Raw genomic sequence first — 21,578 nt, 5'->3', positions numbered from 1 at the left:
GGATCTGGCCTGAAACTTGCACTAACTAACTTGAAATATTGTATAAAATATTCTGTTCCCTCAGAGTTTCCTGCCCCAGTGAGCTCAGGACAGACATCAGCTGTAGGCCATTTGCACAAGGGATAAGAAGCAGTGCTCAACTTGGGCAGGAGTTCACCAGAGCTGAGTACCGGCACCTGAAATGTTCTACTGCTTGAGCTCCTGTTCCTCTCATAGAATATTAGCTTAAAAGTATTGTAGAGCTCCTGCACCTAAATACAAACTTTACCAGCACCCAAAATGAGTACCAGAACCTATTTCTCTCCAAGTTAAGCACTGATAAGAAGTAGCCAGGTTGGCCTATTTTATGACGTTTCCACTGGATCAGAGCATGACATTTTTCCCTTTCACGCTGAGTGGTTATGGAAAGGGAGAGAGCTGGAAAGATTTTACAACTACATTGAGGATCTACTGTAATTCTCAATGGATGTAAAAACAGACTTTGTTTCCTTGCTGTTTGAGGTGAAGAAAACATTACTCTGAGAAGCTCCACAGGTCATAGTTGGTGATGCATAAAGCCAATCAGAAATATTATCTGATCCCCCTACTTCTATGCGTGCGCGTCCTTACTCAACATTGACAGGATCGCTCCAAACAAAACACAATACTAAATTGACAAAACTCGTAAATGGAATGAAAATAAACGAAAACTTATTTCTCTCAAGTGTAGAATAGGTTGTGCACTCTGCAAACAACGTGTCGACTTTGACAATGAAAACAGGAAGACTGGAATAATAATATTGAATGCATTAACATAAATTACTGTAACCAAAGTAACAAACATTGTAGATTAGAAATGCTAGGAAATAACGGTACATTTACTACTGGTGATATATGTATTGTGGAATTAACAGACACTGACAATCAAACGCAAACAATTCACACAATGAAGTTCTGAAACAATGAATGTGCAGAAATTAGCGGGAAAGAGCGCATTCTGGAGAGAGAAGTGCATTGTGCATCTGGGCGCGTTGTCAATCTGACGTCTGCCTTGGCCAGGTGATACGACCTCAGCAGAAATCAGGGCATTCATACATCTTGCGCTTCGCAGAACAGTGCAGAGCTGTTGTCAAGAAAGTGAGTTTGTATTTTCTACCGTCAACCAATCATGTCAATATGGCGCTATACAGAGCCCTCCACGTTGTTACAAAATTTGGGAGGCGCATGGCGATACGGAGCTGGATTTGGCCTCTGCATGCCTCTGCAGGCTCGAGCATCAATTGGCTTTTAGTCTAGGCCTCCACAATGGATTAGTTCACTGAGATGGCCACACACACACACACATATATATATATATATATATATATATATTTGTTACTGCTCGACTAAGACAATCTCGGTCAACCAACAGCCTAACGATCAAACAATCGACCAGTTCGAGCCATTGCATTCACGTTTACCAGAAATCAAAAAGCAATGCTTAGTAATGGATGTGCTGTTTGGTACTTTCCAACGCTGTGTCTTTGGGTATGTATTGGCTAATCTCAGAACTTGGAACCAAATCTTGTGTGTGCTTGTCTGTCTCTGTTGGCTAACCAGAGCTATACTCCGGGTGTCACATCGATAGACAGACATCCCATGTGTCACACACCTGTCACCATCACGCCCCAAGCTTACACACCCTCTCCTTGACTCTTATATCCCTCAGACAGCTGGGAGCACAGAGGAGGCTCCATTCCAGACCAGAGTACCAGGAACCCAGTAACCCCAACAGCCTGCCTCTCAGTACTGTTTACTCACAGCTGCATTGGGCTGAAAGTGTGGGGTGATAGTGGAGTGGATAAGTCAAACAGATTTGGGGTGACATTATCATCATTGACTAAAGTGGATTTATTCTGTATGTATTGTACACATAATTTACATGTAGACTTGAATCAGTAAAGGATTGATTTATTAGACATACTCTACATATATCTACTTCAGTTCCCCCTAAGGTTTTTTCCCAGCAGCGGTGGCAGAGTTATCGGGGGGATGAATGGGGTCTAGCTATTTTTTGCACTGTACTTTATTTATCAATGTTTGATTGATTTGTCCAAAGTGGGTTCATTCTGTTCACACATGTATGCACCTACAATTGTATTCATCCACAAATAATATAAAAATATGAGCATGGATGAAATGCTAATGCAAATCAGCTGTAGTGGCAGAGCATACTTTGCATTCTTGGAAGCCTACTACTGATGGGCAGAGGACTACATTACACAGCCAGAGGAAGAGTACACAGGCATGGGGGGGTTGAAGTGGGGGTATACGTCATTATAGACGACACACAGAGGGCAATCTAGGGGAAGGGGAAACGCAACATAATAGGCTACAGTACATTTACATGGTTGAACACTTTTAATGGAGGCTTTAAATCAATGGTTAGTCTCTCTTTATGTTTTAAGGCGTTGTTAGCAAAGTGGGATGTCGGTTAGGGAAACTGGATTGAGATCAGGGGTGTGCTGCCTGGTTCAAATCCAATAGGAAGTTAGCTAGAATGCTCTTGTAGCTCTGAGTTAATGTTCCCATACAATCTGACAAATAATGTATATGCTTCATGTCGTTATTAGATATATTGAGTAACACTCTGGCTGAGACTAGTCTGAATACAAAATGGCTGATGTGAATGTGTTGTTTCTCCGTATGCCATAGTTTGTCTGCCCTCTGTTTTTTTTTTTTTTTTAATTTCACCTTTATTTAACCAGGTAGGCTAGTTGAGAACAAGTTCTCATTTGCAACTGCGACCTGGCCAAGATAAAGCATAGCAATTCGACACATACAACAACACAGAGTTACACATGGAATAAACAAAACATACAGTCAATAATACAGTAGAACAAAAGAAAACAAAAAGTCTATATACAGTGAGTGCAAATGAGGTATGTTAAGGCAATAAATAGGCCATGGTGGCGAAGTAATTACAATATAGCAATTAAACACTGGAATGGTAGATGTGCAGAAGATGAATGTGCAAGTAGAGATACTGGGGTGCAAAGGAGCAAGATAAATAAAATAAATACAGTAAGGGGATGAGGTAGATAGATGGGCTGTTTACAGATGGGCTATGTACAGGTGCAGTGATCTGTGAGCTGCTCTGACAGCTGGTGCTTAAAGCTAGTGAGGGAGATATGAGTCTCCAGCTTCAGTGATTTTTGCAATTCGTTCCTGTCATTGGCAGCAGAGAACTGGAAGGAAAGGCGACAAAAGGAGGAATTGGCTTTGGGGGTGACCAGTGAGATATACCTGCTGGAGCGCATGCTACGAGTGGGTGCTGCTATGGTGACCAGTGAGCTGAGATAAGGCGGGGCTTTACCTAGCAGAGGCTTGTAAATAACCTGTAGCCAGTGGGTTTGGCGATGAGTATGAAGCGAGGGCCAACCAACGAGAGCGTACAGGTCACAGTGGTGGGTAGTGTATGGGGGTTGGTGACAAACGGATGGCACTGTGATAGACTGCATCCAATTTGTTGAGTAGAGTGTTGGAGGCTATTTTATAGATGACATCGCCGAAGTCGAGGATCGGTAGGATGGTCAGTTTTACGAGGGTATGTTTGGCAGCATGAGTGAAGGAGGCTTTGTTGCGATATAGGAAGCCGATTCTAGATTTAAATTTGGATTGGAGATGCTTAATGTGAGTCTGGAAGGAGAGTTTACAGTCTAACCAGACACCTAGATATTTATAGTTGTCCACGTATTCTAAGTCAGAGCCGTCCAGAGTAGTGATGCTGGACGGGCGGACAGGTGCGGGCAGTGATCAATTGAATAGCATTCATTTAGTTTTACTTGCATTTAAGAGCAGTTGGAGGCCACGGAAGAAGAGTTGTATGGCATTGAAGCTCGTCTGGAGGTTAGTTAACACAGTGTCCAAAGAGGGGCCAGAAGTATACAGAATGGTGTCGTCTGCGTAGAGGTGGATCAGAGAATCACCAGCAGCAAGAGCAACATCATTGATGTATACAGAGAAGAGAGTCGGCCTGAGAATTGAACCCTGTGGCACCCCCATAGAGACTGCCAGAGGTCCGGACAACAGGCCCTCCGATTTGACACACTGAACTCTTTCAGAGAAGTAGTTGGTAAACCAGGCGAGGCAATCATTTGAGAAACCAAGGTTGTCGAGTCTGCCAATAAGAATGTGGTGATTGACAGAGTCAAAAGCCTTGGCCAGGTCGATGAATACGGCTCCACAGTAATGTCTCTTATCGATGGCGGTTATGATGTCGTTTAGGAACTTGAGCGTGGCTGAGGTGCACCCATGACCAGCTCTGAAACAAGATTGCGGAGAAGGTAAGGTGGGATTCGAAATGGTCGGTAATCTGTTTGTTAACTTGGCTTTCGAAGACCTTAGAAAGACAGGGGAGGATAGATATAGGTCTGTTGCAGTTTGGGTCTAGAGTGTCATCCCCTTTGAAGAGGGGGATGACCGCGGCAGCTTTCCAATCTTTGGGAATCTCAGACAATACAAAAGAGAGGTTAAACAGGCTAGTAATAGGGGTTGCAACAATTTTGGCAGATAATTTTAGAAAGAGAGGGTCCAGATTGTCTTTTTCAGCTCTTTCAGAACATCAGCTATCTGGATTTGGGTGAAGGAGAAATGGTGGGGGCTTTGGCGGGTTGCTGTAGAGGGTGCCGGGCAGTTGACCGGGGTAGGGATAGCCAGGTGGAAAGCATGGCCAGCCGTAGAGAAATACTTACTGAAATTCTCAATTATAGTGGATTTATCGGTGGTAACAGTGTTTCCTAGCCTCAGAGTAGTGGGCAGCTGGGAGGAGGTGCTCTTATTCTCCATGGACTTTACAGTGTCCCAGAAATCTTTTGAGTTAGTACTACAGGATGCAAATGTCTGTTTGAAAAAGCTAGCCTTAGCTTTTCTAACTGCCTGTGTATATTTGTTCCTAACTTCCCTGAAAAGTTGCATATCACGGGGGCTATTCGATGCTAATGCAGAACGCCACAGGATATTTTTGTGCTGGCCGAGGGCAGATAGGTCTGGAGTGAACCAAGGACTATATCTATTCCTAGTTAAAAAAAAATTAATGGGGCATGCTTATTTAAGATGGTGAGGAAGGCACTTTTAAAGAATAACCAGGCATCCTCTACTGACGGGATGAGGTCAATGTCATTCCAGGATACCCCGGCCAGGTCGATTAGAAAGGCCTGCTCGCAGAAGTGTTTTAGTCAGAATTTGACAGCGATGAGGGGTGGTCGTTTGGTCGCAGACCCATTAAGGATGCAGGCAATGAGGCAGTGATCGCCGAGATCTTGATTGAAAACAGCAGAGGTGTATTTTGAGGGCGAGTTAGTTAGGATGATATCTATGAGGGTGCCCATGTTTACGGATTTGGGGTTGTACCTGGTAGGTTCATTGATAATTTGTGTGAGATTGAGGGCATCAAGCTTAGTTTGTAGGATGGCCGGGCTGTTAAGCATGTCCCAGTTTAGGTCACCTAGTAGCACGAGCTCAGAACATAGATGGGGGGCAATCAATTTACTTATGGTGTCGATGGCACAGCTGGGGGCAGAGGGTGGTCTATAGCAAGCGGCAACAGTGAGAGACTTGTTTCTGGAAAGGTTAATTTTTAGAAGTAGAAGCTCAAATTGTTTGGGTACAGACTTGGATAGTAATATAGAACTCTGCAGGCTATTTTTGCAGTAGATTGCAACACCACCCAATTTGGCAGTTCTATCTTGGCGGAAAATGTTATAGTTAGGGATGGAGATTTTAGGGTTTTTGGTGGTTTTCCTAAGCCAGGATTCAGACACGGCTAAGACATCCGGGTTGGCAGAGTGTGCTAAAGCAGTGAGTAAAACAAACTTAGGGAGTAGGCTTCTAAAGTTAACATGCATGAAACCAAGGCTTTTACGGTTAAAGAAGTCAACAAATGAGAGCACCTGGGGAGTGGGAGTGGAGCTAGGCACTGCAGGACCTGGATTAACCTCTACATCACCAGAGGAACAGAGGAGAAGTAGGATAAGTGTACGGCTAAAGGCTATACGAACTGGCCGTCTAGCACGTTCGGAACAGAGAGTAAAAGGAGCAGGTTTCTGGGCATGATAGCATAGATTCAAGGCATAGTGTACAGACAAAGGTAAGGCAGGAAGTGAGTACATTGGAGGTAAACTTAGGCATTGAGTAATGATGAGATAGATATAGTCTCTAGAGATGTCATCGCATATGTAGGAGGGGGAACAACATGGCTGGTTAAGGCATATTGAACAGGGCTAGAGGCTCTACAGTGAAATAAGACAGTAATCACTAACCAGGACAGTAATGGACGAGGCATATTGATATTAGAGAGAGGCATGCGTAGCCAAGTGAACATATGGGTCCAGTGAGCGGTTGGGCTGGCTGGGGACACGGCGATTCAGACAGTTAGCAGGCCGGTGCTAACAAGCTAGCAGATAGTAGGTCGGGGCCAACAAGCTAGCAGTTAGCAGACCGGGTTAGCAAGCAAGCAGTTAGCAGACCGGGTTAGCAAGCAAGCAGTTAGCAGACCGGGTTAGCAAGCAAGCAAGCTAGCAGTTAGCAGACCGGGGCAAGCAAGCTAGCAGTTAGCAGACTGGGGCTAGCAAGCTAACAGACTGGGGCTAGCAAGCTAGCAGACCGGGGCTAGCAAGCTAGCAGACCGGGGCTAGCAAGCTAGCAGACTGTGGCTAGCAAGTTAGCAGAACAGGACTAGCAAGTTAGCAGAAGGGCCTTTGGGGGACGTCGCGATGGAGGTAAGTCTGTTTTTGCCTCTTCGTGCGGTGACGTCAATAGACCAGTCATGGATTAGTAGGGTTCCAAGAAGCTCTAGGTAGCTAGCAGGCCACGGTGAGCAGAATGGGCCTTCAGCGGACGTCGCTCCTGAGGGGCCTGTTGGAATCCTCGGGCAGATTATGTCGGTATTCCAGTCGTAGAGGATCGGCGGGGTTCCATGCCCCGTACCGGCAGTAGAAGGGGTCCGGATATTGTAGCCCAGGAGTGGGCTTCGGTGGTAGCCCAGGAGCCCTAGCCAGGCTAGCTTCAGGCTAATTGGTGCTTGCTCCGGGATGGAAATGCTAGCCAGGAGTAGTCACCCGGGATTGCGTTTAGCTAGTTGCGAAGATCCAGATGAAAATGTTCAGAGTTTGCGGTAGGAAACCGGGGATATGGAGAGAAAAAAATAAGTGTTATGCTCTGGTTTGAGTCACGTTGTACAGACTGGCGAGAGCTTTCCGACCTGAAGGTTAGCTGATGACTGCTAGCAGTGGTTTGCTGACTGATAGCTGGTAGGTAGTTAGCTGTCTTGCTTCAGTGAGGGATTCCAGATCCGAAGTGAAGAGAAATACTTTAGAAAAAGAACAGATCCACGCCACATTGGGTGAGGCTGGTTGCAGGAGAGTATTTAGAAGTTGAAGTTTAGGAAAATATTTAAAAAAGATATGCGAAGAAAAAGATATAAAAAGATATACACGACAGGACAAAGACGGCTGACTGCTACGCCATCTTGGAACTATGTGTGTTTGCTACTTTGTGTGAGAGTCTTTCAGAGGAGTTGGGATAAAGCAGAAGACATGTTTCCATTTGACATTTGTGTTAATTAGACAATCCAGTAACCTTCCTCTGTTCTTCTTCATCTTCTACAGTGGAGTCTGGTGTGTGACTCGGCGTGGAAGGTCCACATCGCTAAGTTCTCTCTGCTGGTGGGATCCATATTCGGATACCTGGTCTTTGGGGTCCTGGCAGACTGGTGAGTTTAATTATTCACTATTACATAATAAGTTGTTACATAATATCTTTACTACATAATAAAGTTATTACATAATATATTTTCATAGACATTTCGTTCAGGAGTTTTCAGTATGTGTCTTGTTAATGCCCTGAAACAATACCCTAAGGGACAGACTTCAAAGGCTTTAGCTTGTATTGTTAAAATATGGACAAGTAATTATGGATCTTTCCTACTGTATTTGTGCTTCATTCTCTCATTCTCTCTCTCTCTCTCTCTCTCTCTCTCTCTCTCTCTCTCTCTCTCTCTCTCTCTCTCTCTCTCTCTCTCTCTCTCTCTCTCTCTCTCTCTCTCTCTCTCTCTCTCTCTCTCTCTCTCTCTCTCTCTCTCTCTCTCTCTCTCTCTCTCTCTCTCTCTCTCTCTCTCTCTCTCTCTCTCTCTCTCTCTCTCTCTCTCTCTCTCTCTCTCTCTCTCTCTCTCTCTCTCTCTCTCTCTCTCTCTCTCTCTCTCTCTCTCTCTCTCTCTCTCTCTCTCTCTCTTCTCTCTCAGGTTTGGTCGCCACCCGGTCCTAATAATCTCGGTCCTGTTCATGCTGGTGTTCGGTCTGACCGTGGCCTTCTCGGTCAATGTTCCCATGTTCGCAACGCTGCGCTTCTTCGAGGGCTTCTGCTTGGCAGGCATCGCCCTCTCCCTCTACATCCTCAGTAAGTCCTCAGTAAGTCCTGCAGACCTACTACACCATGCTATTCTGCATGCCTTCGCTATACTGTACAGTCCATTGATTTATCTGTTAGGTGAGAATTTCTATTAGCTCTTTAGTAATGGATGTGCTGCTGTGTGGTCAGTGGTTGTTTCCCATAGCCTTGTCTTTGTGGAGTGTGTTATAGTTAGTAGACCCCCATGTCTTGAGTTAGGATTCACATTCTATATATTGTCAAATGGTGTTGCTGTATGCCTTAAAGTAAGGAAATCCCCTAGTCATGAGGTGTACAGTGCGTTTGGAAAGTATTCAGACCCCTTGACTTTTTCCACATTTTGTTACGTTACAGCCTTATTCTAAAAACAATGAAATATTTTTTTTCTCTCATCAATCTACACACAATACCCCATAATGACAAAACAAAAACAGGTTTTTAGACATTTTTGGAAATTTATAAAAAATTGAAAACTGAAATATCACATTTACGTAAGTGTTCCGACCCTTTGCTCAGCACTTTTTTGAAGAACCTTTGGCAGCGATTACAGCCTCGAGTCTTCTTGGGTATGACGCTACAAACTCGGACACACCTGTATTTGGGGAGTTTTCCCCATTCTTTTCTGCAGATCCTCTCAAGATCTGTCAGGTTGGATGGGGAGTGTCGCTGCACAGCTATTTTCAGGTCTCTCCAGGGATGTTTGATCGTGTTCAGGCTCTGTCTGGGCCACTCAAAGATATTCAGAGACTTGTCCCGAAGCCACTCCTGCATTGTCTTGGCTTTGTGCTTAGGGTTGTTGTCCTGTTGGAAGGTGAACCTTTGCCCCAGTCTGAGGTCCTGAGCACTCTGAAGCAGGTTTTCATCAAGGATCTCTCTGTACTTTGCTCCGTTCATCCTTCCCTCGATCCCAGTCCCTGCGGCTGTTGAAAACATCCCCACAGCATGATGCTACCACCACAATGCTTCACCATAGGGATGGTGCCAGGTTTTCTCCAGACGTGATGCTTGGCATTCAGGCCTAAGAGTTCAATCTTGGTTTCATCAGACCAGAGAATCTTGTTTCTCATGGTCTGAGAGTCTAGGTGCCTTTTGGCAAACTCCAAGTGGGCTTTCATGTGCATTCTACTGAGGAGTGGCTTCCGTCTGGCCACTCTACAAAAGCCTGATTGGTGGAGTGTGCAGAGATGGTTGTTCTTCTGGAAGGTTCTCCCATCTCCACAGAGGAACTCTGGAGCTCTGTTAAAGTGACCATCGAGTTCTTGATCATTTTCTTTCCTATATGTTTTTTATTTCACCGTTATTTGACCAGGTAGGCCAGTTATTTTATTTCCCCTTTATTTAACCAGGTAGGCTAGCTGAGAACAAGTTCTCATTTACAACTGCGACCTGGCCAAGATAAAGCAAAGCAGTGTGACACAAACAACAACACAGAGTTACACATGGAATAAACAAACGTACAGTCAATAACACAATAGAAAAAGTCTAAATACAGTGTGTGTAAATGGTAAGGTAATAAGGAGGTAAGGCAATAAATTGGCCATGGTAGTGAAGTAATTACAATTTAGCAAATTAACACTAGAGTGATAGATGTGCAGATGATGATGTGCAAGTAGAAATACTGGAAAGACTAGTGTGCAAAAGAGCTAAAAAGTAAATAAAACAATATGGGGATAGAGGAGTAGGTAGTTGGATGGGCTATTTACAGATGGGCTGTGTACAGCTGCAGCGATCGGTAAGCTTCACAGATAGCTGATGCTTAAAGTTAATGAGGGAGATATAAGTCTCCAACTTCAGCGATTTTTGCAATTCGTTCCAGTCATTGGCAGCAGAGAACTGGAAGGAAAGGCGGCCAAAAGAGGTGTTGGCTCTGGAGCGCATGCTACGGGTGTTGTTATGGTGACCAGTGAGCTGAGATAAGGCAGAGCTTTACCTAGCAGAGACTTATAGATGACCTGGAGCCAGTGGTTCTGGCGGCGAATATGTAGCGAGGGCCAGCCAAGGAGAGCATACAGGTCACAGTGGTGGGTAGTATATGGGGCTTTGGTGGCAAAACAGATGGCACTGTGATAGACTGCATCCAGTTTGCTGAGTAGAGTGTTGGAGGCTATTTTGTAAATGACATCGCCGAAGTCGAGGATTGGTAGGATAGTCAGTTTTACGAGGGTATGTTTAGCAGCGTGAGTGAAGGAGGCTTTGTTGCGAAATAGGAAGCCGATTCTGGATTTAATTTTGGATTGGAGATGTTTAATATGAGTCTGGAAGGAGAGTTCACAGTCTAGCCAGACACCTAGGTATTTGTTGTTGTCCACATATTCTAAATTAGAACCGTCCAGAGTAGTGATGCTAGTCGGGCAGGTGCAGGCAGCGATCGGTTGTAGAGCATGCATTTAATTTTACTAGCGTTTAAGAGCAGTTGGAGGCCACAGAAGAAGTGTTGTAAGGCATTGAAGCTTGTTTGGAGGTTTGTTAACACAGTGTCCATAGAAGGGCCAAATGTATACAGAATGGTGTCATCTGCGTAGAGGTGGATTAAGGAATCACCCGCAGCAAGAGCAACATCGTTGATATATACAGAGAAGAGAGTCGGCCCGAGAATTGAACCCTGTGGTACCCCCACAGAGACTGCCAGAGGTCCGGAAACAGGCCCTCCGATTTGACACACTGAACTCTATCTGAGAAGTAGTTGGTGAACCAGGCGAAGCAGTCATTTGAGAAACCAAGGCTGTTGAGTCTGCCGTCATCTCCCTGACCAAGGCCCTTCTCCCCCGATTTCTCAGTTTGGCAGGGTGGCCAGTTCTAGGAAGAGTCTTGGTGGTTCCGAACTTCTTCCATTTAAGATTTATGGAGGCCACTAAGTTCTTGTGGACCTTCAATGCTGCAGACATTTTTTGGTACCCTTCCCCAGATCTGTGCCTCGACACAATCCTGTCTTGGAGCTCCAAGGACAATTCCTTTGACCTCATGGCTTGCTTTTTGCTCTGACATGCACTGTCAACTGTGGGACCTAATATAGACAGGTGTGTGCCTTTCCAAATCATGTCCAATAAATACAATTTACCACAGGTGGACACCAATCAAGTTATAGAAACATCTTAAGGATGATCAATGGAAACAGGATGCACCTGAGCACAATTTCGAGTCTCATAACAAAGGGTCTGAATACTTATGTAAATAAAGTTTTTGCGGTTTTTATATTTATAAATGTGCAAACATTTTTAAAACTCTGTTTTCGCTTTTTCATTATTGGGTATTGTGTGTAGATTGATGAGGATTTGTATTTATTTAATCCATTTTAGAATATGGCTGTAATATGGAAAAATATGGAAAAGGCCAAGAGGTCTGAATACTTTCCGAATGCACTGTAAGTATGTTGTGAGGGCCGGAGTGTGTTTTTTCCAACATATACTGTTAGTTCAAGTTGCCTATAAAGTGTTAAAACAGGCCTCTGCATCACTAGAGATGACCGCAAGCGTTTCAGAAGGAGCAGTGGATACCTACTGGAGCCTCATCGAGAGATATACCTGTAGTGCCTAATTTTTCCTATGCGTTTCATGTAGATGCTGTTACAGCAGCTTCCATAGGTCCAAGCTAGCTGTGTTTTCACTTATCCCTGTTGCCACCAGCCCAGGCCTCTGCATTGATAGAGATGACTACAAGCATTTGTACTTGTGTGGAAACCTAGCTTGTGTCCGAAATGGCACACTATTCCCTAGATAGTGCACTACTTTTGACCAGGGTTCTACCTTTTACCAGTGCTCTGTGTCAAAAGCATATAGGGAATAGGTTGCCATTTCAGCCGCAGCCCTAGCCTTTCCAATGTGGGTCATGTTTGTGCAAGGTCAGCAGAGGGTTAGAGGCTGTTGAATATGTACTTAACACAGAGGGAGGTTGGAGAATGGCAAAGGCCACTGTGTAGGCGTAGCAGAAATACTGTACCCGCAACCTGTCTGGTCTACTACATGGATTACTGGCAGAGCAGTGTCAGGCTCACACTTTCGATGGGGTCAGTTAAAATAGGTTTGTTTTGGTCCGGGTTTGTTTTGTTGTAGTTCTAGGAAAAACGACACATGGCATTGCTGGTAGACAGAGAGTGGAAAGTTATCAAGAGCGTGTGTACCTGTGAAGTCAAATTCACTTGATCAAAGAGCCTTTCAGTGTAATGTAGCCTCTGATAGCATACAACTTCTATTTTAGAGGGCGTGACCTCCTTATGAGGAGGTATCAAATGACAGAGAAGTGCTGTCTTTCCACATTAGGGTTATTCTTTGGAAGGCTCTCTGAAGCACAATCAACCTCACTCAGCCAAATAAAAATTTTTCCTGGGTTTGTCCTCTTATTACTGCTAATCAATAGACTGACAGATACTGAGGGAAACGGAGGAGGGGGGATATTGATAACCTGTCTGCTCCACTCCACTCCTTGGGCTTGCCGACTACAGCGCTTCAGTGGTACTGTGTGTACTGTACACTCCATAACAGTCACAGAGAGATGAATCCTCATTGCCGTTGAATGGTGACCTTTTCTCTCCACAGTAAAGGTTTGATGAGCAATAATCTGCTTTAGACAGCCGTTCCAGTCGGTCCTGCCGCTTGTTACCGTTGAAATGCATTTACCCAGCTAGCGAAGCAGGGGGAAGGGGGTGGGGGGGGAATTAATAGCGTCCTGATAACTAGCCTTGCGGTTGATGCCCAGTACAGTCCCGCTGTACAATAGATCCCTAAAAGCCTCTTTGGCTGCAGTAATTGTCTGTCGCAGAGGAAGGGGGGGACAGAGGGCGGCAGAGGAGCCCTCAATGTCCTTGTCATTCTAACTTAATCCATACTGTCTACCTTGAAAAGCCTTGCAGCTTGCCCAAAATAGAGCACTGGGATTGGTCGGTACTGAGTGGAGCAGAGTGGAGGGGTTGGATGAATGCGGAGACTAGAGGGGTTCCTGGCTGTTCAGAGGTTGCGGAGAAAAATAATAGTTGTTGTGTAATGGGGCAGACGTTTTAAAGCGATGATGAGGTGTCAGACTGATGAGTCTTGACTCTGATTGGGGTGTTAAGAATGCAGATTGATTGACGTGTACAGTACATGCTTCTGTAAATTTTTTCCATCTGATTTCTGTCTCCTTAGCTTATTGTAATATATTGCAGGGTCCAAGGCCATGTCCAAAATCTGTCTTGTCTACTACAATTACCAAAACTATACAGAACAGATATATAAACCAAACATGCAACAATTTCTTTTTTTTACTGAGTTAAAGTTATTTTAAGGAAATAAAATAAAGTAATTAAGCCCTAATGTGAAAAGATTTGGCATGGGCAATCAGATCCTCAAAAGGTTCTACAGCTACACCATCGAGAGCATCCTGACTGGTTGCATCACTGCCTGGTATGGCAACTGCTCAGCCTCCGACCGCAAGGCACTACAGAGGGTAGTGCATACGGCCCAGTACATCACTGGGGCCAAGCTTCCTGCCATCCAGGACCTCTATACCAGGCAGTGTCAGAGGAAGGCCCTAAAAATTGTCAAAGACTCCAGCCACCCTAGTTATAGACTGTTCTCTCTGCTACCGCAAGGCAAGCGATACCGAAGCGCCAAGTCTAGGTCCAAGAGGCTTCTAAACAGCTTCTACCCCCAAGCCATAAGACTCCTGAACATCGTCCGTCCGTCCCCCCCCCCCCCCACAGTTTTACGTTGCTGCTACTCTCTGTTTATTATCTATGCATAGTCACTTTAATAACTACCTACATGTACATATTACCTTGACTAACAGGTGCTTCCGCACATTGACTCTGTATCGGTACCCCCTGTATATAGCCTCGCTATTCTTATTTTACTGCTGCTCTTTAATTATATATATTTTTTTCTTTTTTTTTTTACTTATCTATTTATTTATTACTTTTTTTACTTAGCAGGTATTTTTTTAAACTGCATTGTTGGTTAGGGGCTTGTCAGTAAGCATTTCACTATAAGGTCTACTACACCTGTTGTATTCGGCGCGTGTGACTAATAACACTTGATTTGATTTTAATCTATGGATTTCACATGACTGGGAATACAGATATGGATCTGTTTGTCACAGAAATCTTTTTTTTTAAGTAGGGGCGTGGATGTCACATCCTGACCAGTAAAAGGGGTTATTTGTAATTGTGGTTTGGTCAGGGCGTGGCAGGAGGTGTTTGTTTTGCATGTTTCGGGTTTTTTTGGTTTATGTTCTACATTTTCTATTTCTATGTGTTTATCTAGTTTTCTATTTCTATGTTGGGGTTTTGGTAATGACCTCCAATTAGAGCCAGCTGGTTGTTGTTGTCTCTAATTGGAGGCCATATTTAGTTGGGTTAGTTTTCTCTGGTGTTTGTGGGTGGTCGTTTCCTGTATAGTCTGTGCACCTTACGGGACTCTTTTCGTCGTTTGTTTTGTTTAAGTGTTTTTTTTCTTCAATAAATAAGAAGATGATCAATATACCCGCTGCATTTTGGTCCACTCCTTACGACGCCCGTTACAGTGGATCAGAAAACCAGTCAGTATCGGGTGTGACCACCATTTGCCTCATGCAGCGCAACACATCTCCTTCACATAGAGTTGATTAGGCTGTTGATTTTGGCATATGGAATGTTGTCCCACTCCTCTTCAATGGCTGTGTGAAGTTACCGGATATTGACAGGAACGGGAACACGCTGTCGTACACGTCGATCCAGAGCATCCCAAACATGCTCAATGGGTGACATGTCTGGTGAGTATGCAGGCCATGGAAGAACTGGGACATTTTCAGCTTCCAGGAATTGTGTACAGATCCTTGCAACATGGGGCCGTGAATTATCAATTTGTAAGTCGCTCTGGATAAGAGCGTCTGCTAAATGACGTAAATGTAAATGTAAATTATCATGCTGAAACATGAGGTGATGTGGCGGATGAATGCAACCACAATGGGCCTCAGGATCTTGTCACGGTATCTCCGTGCATTCAAATTGCCACTGATAAAATGCAATTGTGTTCATTGTCCGTAGCTTATACCTGCCCATACCATAACCACACCACCACCATGGGGCACTCTTTTCACAACATTGACATCAGCAAACCGCTTGAGATATCTGTGGCGTTGTGTTGTGTGACAAAACTGCACATTTAAGAGTGGCCTTTTATTGTCTCCAGCACAAAGTGCACCTGTGTAATGATAATGCTGTTTAATTATCTTGGCAAAGGAAAAAATACTCACTAACAGGGATATAATCAATTTAATAGAAATAATCTTTTTGTGTGTCTGGAAAATGTATTTCAGCTCATGAAACATTGGACCAACACTTTACATGTGGCGTTTCTATTTTTGTTCAGTGTACTTACTGTGTACTAATCATATACTACATACTATTTAGTTTGAAAAATATGAAAATGTATGCACTCACTACTTACTGTAAGTAGCTCTGCTAAATGACAAAAAATACAAATGTAAAACGTGGAACGTACTGTTTAGTAAAATTGATTGCAGTAAGCAACAAAATATTAACATACTAGGCTTACCCATACTGAGAATTTGTCATCTAATGTGCAATTGCGTTGTTTCCGCCATTCGTTCATTTTTGTACACTGCGTGACCTCATCTGATTACCAACTGTTGTAAAGCACACCTGGGTGTGAAAAGAAGCTTCTCTTCCTCAATAGTGTGCAGGGAATTCTACTTGATCAAAAACCAATTTTCTAAATTTCACAAACTATGAAATGTTCTATTTTTGCATACCCAAAATGGTTACTAATTAGAACACAAGTATGGGCATTCAGACACGGCCCCTGTGTTTAACCTCCACCTCTGTGTGTCTGTGTTTGATAATTGCTTTGGTTGTTTACATACCTTTTGCAGAGTCATCTCACTGTTTGCTGACTTGATACTGTGTGTGTATGGACACAATAAAATTGAGGCCCAGTCTTTCTTTCTTTCTTTCTGTCTGTCTGTCTGTCTGTCTGTCTGTCTGTCTGTCTGTCTGTCTGTCTGTCTGTCTAGTCTCCACATCTCCGCCCTCTGTCTTTCTCTCCTGTTTTTCCGCTCATTATCAACTGCCATCCAGTGATTTCTGAGTAAATACTGTAGAATGTATGTACGCTTTAAGGTGTGCCACTAAATCATTCAGGAAACTCTCCTCAGGCAACAGTGATAAAAGACTATGTACGTACCCATTACATTTCATTCTCCGTCAGTGTTGTTGAGCAACACACACCAGACAGGCAGAGCAAGGAGATGGGGATTTTCCATCAAGATTACCTGCTAATTGGTCGGGACTACATTATCTGACCACTTCTTAAAACTTTCATACATTCATTGTTATCATTTTTTTATTTGTTAGAATCAATAGTGTAACTAGCAAACCCATGGTGGGCCTAGTATATTTGCTTCAAAGATTTGTCTAGATAATGCCTTGAGCTCGCCATTCATGTTTTAGTTTTCAAATTCGTACCAGTACAGTTTGTAATAATCGCACAATGTAATGTGTGTCGTTTTTTTCTCTCTACGGAGTTAGCTCGCTAGCCAAGTCATTGAAGTTGAGTCTGTTGTAAGCTATATTGTGGTCTGTATTGTTGGTCATATCGTTGAGGTGGTAGTAGTGATATACTTATGGTCACATGCTGTGTCACCATCTTCCCTCTGCCTCTGTGTATGTTGTCAAAACTCCACTAATGCTGGTGCTAATAAGGCTGGTCTTATTGTAATTCAAACCCTACATCACTATAGCTATACTACTGCTATGTATAGTATAGGCATCTTTAGACTTTACAAAAAGAGTATGTTCACAAAAACACAAGCATTCAGGGAAAATTGAAGGAATTGTGGTAGCCTCACAGGCCAGGCATCTAAACTCTCATATCAGCACTGCTGTTAAGAGACACGAATTGTGAGGAAACCTGTGAAGAACAGTGGAGCAAGGGAGTGACTGTATATTAAAGATATGTTGTTGTAGTAATGTCACCTTGCCTTGCAATCTGTGATTTCCCACATCAATGGCATTCTTCCCTTCCTCCTTTTCCCAAAGTGTGGCAGTGAGTAAGTAACGATAATCCTGGTGGACTGATTTACTTTGCCAGTTGGTCACACACGTCGGTCTAAACAGAGAGACTGTAATCCAGGTAAAACTCTGCGGTGTTCACTGTCAACAAAGTGACATTTCCCCATGTAAACCACCATGTAAGCTACTGCGTCTGGTTTCATTCTACCTAGACACAGGACGCAGTGCTGTACCATAGAGCTGATTGACGTTGACAAACTCTGTGTGGCTCATGTTCTCCTCTAGTCACACACAGAGACACAGTGACTCAAAACGCTCTGGAGTGTGTATGACAGTGATTCCCCTACCATTACATAAGTAGGGTTGGCCCTTCCATCTAGCTTCCACCTGTTATTCACAGACTGAAAGTATTTCACATGGTATGTTTGGGCCCTGAATAGGCTTGCAAAATTACTCTAACTTTACCACAATTCCCAGGTTTTCCAGAAATCCTGTTTGGAGGATTACGGATTTGTTACTTATTCCCTTCTGTGTCTGGGAATCTTCTTGAAGGTTACCAGAATTTTTCAACCCTAACCCTGGATGCTGCTTGGGGGGCCCACTGTACCGCACCGCCAATGGCAATACTGATATGTAGGGGAAAAACTGAGGATATGGTTAGTAAAAGGACAGAACCAGCCTCCCACCTCCACTCCCTCTCCTACCCTTAACTATATCCCCAGAATCAGCCAGCCAGCCAGCCTTTTGATGAGTTGTATTGCAGGCGGTAAGCCCCTAGGGAGAGGTTTGTGTAAATGTTTGTTCCGCTAAGCTGGCTTGTCGGGTTCAGGCATACTGCAGGGGCGGACAGGGCTGATGTGAGGCGACACCAAATACTGCTCCTGATGCTACTGCTCCTGATGCTACTGCTCCTGATGCTACTGCCATCCAGACAGACTGGGACATGAGAGAGAGAGAGAGTGCAAGAGAGGGTACAGATGGAGGGATAGTGTGGGGAGAGGGAAATAGGGGAGACAGGACTGGTGAGGGATAGTGAGAGAGGAGAGAGACTGTGGGAGAGATACGGGGAGAGAGAGACTGGGGGAGAGAGAGTGAGAGAGATGGGGGGATAGAGAGAGATACAGGGAGAGAGGGATATGGGGAGAGAGAGGGGTACAGTGAGATGGGGAGAGAGAGAGAGAGGGACGGGGACAGAGCGATGGAGAGAGATAGACGGGTAGAGAGGGACAGGGGGGAGAGACGAGGAGAGAGAGAGATTGGGGGATAGAGGGAGAGAGCGAGACGGCGAGAAAGAGACTAGGAAAGTAAGAGACGGGCGGAGAGACATGGGGAGAGAGAGAGAATGTCGGGAGAGAGAGAGACATGGGGAGAGAGACATGGGAAGAGAGAGAGACATGGGTAGAGAGATTGGGGAGAGAGAGAGAGACGGGGGGAGAGAGGGACAGGGAGAGAGAGTGAGAGGGAGAGAAAGAGAGTAGGAAAGTAAGAGACGGGCGGAGAGACATGGGGAGAGAGAGAGACATGGGTAGAGAGATTGGGGAGAGAGAGAGACAGAGAGAGAGAGAGAGAGACAGGGCGAGAGAGGGACGGGTAGAGAGAGTGAGAAGGAAAGAGAAACCGAGGGGACAGATGGGAGAGAGGGATTACAAAGGGACTATTATATAAGCATCACAGCTCACAATCTGTCTATGTAATGACTCATTAGTATGCTAATGATGTAATGTTATCAATCTGTGTTAAGGTTTGCTGTGCATTTACCTGCAATGCCCAGGATGTGCTCTCCACTCAACAGCAGTAGGCCATTTTAAGACTGCCACATCCAACCTATCCATCCTATCTATCTATTTACATAGCAGAAAAGCAAAGCAGACACCTTAAGGGTCATCTGATACGCCATTTATTTATTTTTACCTCAGGGTTCTGTCATTACAGTATGTTAGTGTTTTTAGTGCTGTAGCATCAGGAATTGCTCCAGTGCTTAGCCAGGGTCACGTTAATGCTAACGTCTGTAGCTTAGCGTGTAAATGCAGAGCTGTGTTTTTCATCAGCTCGTTTCCAGGGAGTGTTCTACTCCCCACACGGCTGGGTCTGACTCATGCTAGATGTATGTGTGTGTGTGTGTGTGTTTGTGTGTGTGTGAGAGAGAGGTCATTGTGGTCTGTGATCAGTGTTTGCCAGGGCTATTGTGCTCTGGGGTAGGGTAGGCCTAGCTAGCTAGATTTAGTTCTCTCTGTATATGTTATTGTTAGCTCATGTTTTGCCCCACTTATAGAGATCATTACTTCTCTTCCAGCCCGTGATACGATTGAATTCAACTACTGAACTATATACAGTACGTTCCATCTGATTGTCTTAATTGGATCATTTTAGCTAGATCGTCAGATCATTTTAGTAGCCTACAATTTATTCCTTTAACTTAATGAATCGTAAATGTTGACAACCATGCTCTTATTCATTAGTCTAATGACAGAAGTATACAGTGTGTTGGAGAGATCTCGGTATATTGTATATCTACAACCTGGACAACACAGTCATAGAAGACAAGCAAACATAGAAATCATATCACATCAACCCTTTTAGTAGGCCTCTGCTTGTTGCTTCATTTACTGTGTTGGGAGCGCTTGTGATCCTAGAATGTTGAACAGTGTCTCAACAGAAGCTACTAGATGTCACTCTGGCTGCAGTGTTCCCAAGTCTTGCCCCTGCCTGCCTTATGCGAGTGTGCACCTGTGTGTGTGTGTGTGTGTGTGTCTATTGCCTTGCATCAGGGCCCTTGTTGAGGGATGAGCTAGTAGAACTGATGATGTCATCAGACCGGTCGGTAATTAGGAGTGCCCCAGCACTGTGTACTAGGAGTCACAAGTCTGTGTGGGTATGATTATCCAGATTTGACTACATGTTTTTGTTGTCAGTCACATGCCTACCACTAATCTAGTCTAGGTGATTTTACCAGGTTTCTTTATCTGTTTAAGGGATAAAGTAGCATGGTTGTATCTTGATCACTGTGAATCGCTGACAGTAAATGAGACATACTACCTGTATGTGATCAGTCGATTCATTCCAGTCAGACTAATGTGTTTTAGTCTTGATGCATCTCAACACTCACAGGGCTGCATTGATTATTCTGTGTTACACCTTAGTCTGCATTCACTTCAACTTACATACATAGGCCTACTACTACACTACATGACCTTAAGTATGTTGACACCTGCTCGTTGAACAACTCATTCCAAAATCATGGGCATTAATATGGAGTTGGTCCCCCCTATAATGACCTCCATTCTTTTGGGAAGGCTTTCCACTAGATGTTTCTGCGGGGACTTGCTTCTATACGGCCACGAGCATTAGTGAGGTCGGGCACTGATGTTGGGCGATTAGGCCTGGCTCACAGTTGGCGTTCCAATTCATCCCAAAGGTGTTCGATGGGGTTGAGATCAGGGATCTGTGCAGGCCAGAGAGGTTCTTCCACACTGACCTGACCTAAAAAAAAAAAACATTTCTGTGTGGACCTCACTTTGTGCATGGGGGTATTGTCATGCTGAAACAGGAAAGTGCCTTCCCCAAACTGTTGCCACAAAGTTGGAAGCACAGAATCGTCTAGAATGTCATTGAAAGCTGTAGCGTTAAGATTTCTCTTCACTGGAACTAAGGGGTCTAGCCTGAACCATAAAAACAGCCTCAGACCATTATTCCTCCTCCACCAAACTTTACAGTTAGCAGTATGAGGCAGGTAGCGTTCTCCTGGCATCCGCCAAACCCAGACTCGTCAATTGGACTGCCAAATGGTGAAGCGTGATTCATCACTCCACAGAACATGTTTCCACTGCTCCAGAGTCACTGAGCTCTTCAGTAAGGCCATTCTACTGCCAATGTTTGTATATGGAGATTGCATGGCTGTGTGCTCGATTTTATACACCTGTCAGGTGTGGCTGAAATAGCCAAATCCACTAATTTGAAGGGGTGTTCACATACTTTTGTATATATACTGCTCAAAAAAATAAAGGGAACACTTAAACAACACAATGTAACTCCAAGTCAATCACACTTCTGTGAAATCAAACTGTCCACTTAGGAAGCAACACTGATTGACAATAAATTTCACATGCTGTTGTGCAAATGGAATAGACAACAGGTGGAAATTATAGGCAATTAGCAAGACACCCCCAATAAAGGAGTGGTTCTGCAGGTGGTAACC

General features: G+C 44.2%; 1 protein-coding gene across 1 annotated transcript in view; it reads left to right on the top strand.

Annotated features, from left to right (window-relative positions):
• Window positions 1-21,578, top strand: part of LOC106569167 (solute carrier family 22 member 23) — an 89,972-nt gene that overhangs the window by 23,455 nt on the left and 44,939 nt on the right. The window contains exons 2-3 of the mRNA XM_014140221.2: window positions 7,626-7,729; window positions 8,258-8,412. Coding sequence (XP_013995696.1) covers window positions 7,626-7,729; window positions 8,258-8,412 — 259 coding nt within the window. The remainder of the gene's footprint in view (window positions 1-7,625; window positions 7,730-8,257; window positions 8,413-21,578) is intronic.

The sequence above is a fragment of the Salmo salar genome, chromosome ssa14 (genome assembly GCF_905237065.1).
Source record: "Salmo salar chromosome ssa14, Ssal_v3.1, whole genome shotgun sequence".
Classification (NCBI taxonomy): domain Eukaryota; kingdom Metazoa; phylum Chordata; class Actinopteri; order Salmoniformes; family Salmonidae; genus Salmo; species Salmo salar.
This window is presented reverse-complemented; position numbering and strand designations above follow the sequence as displayed.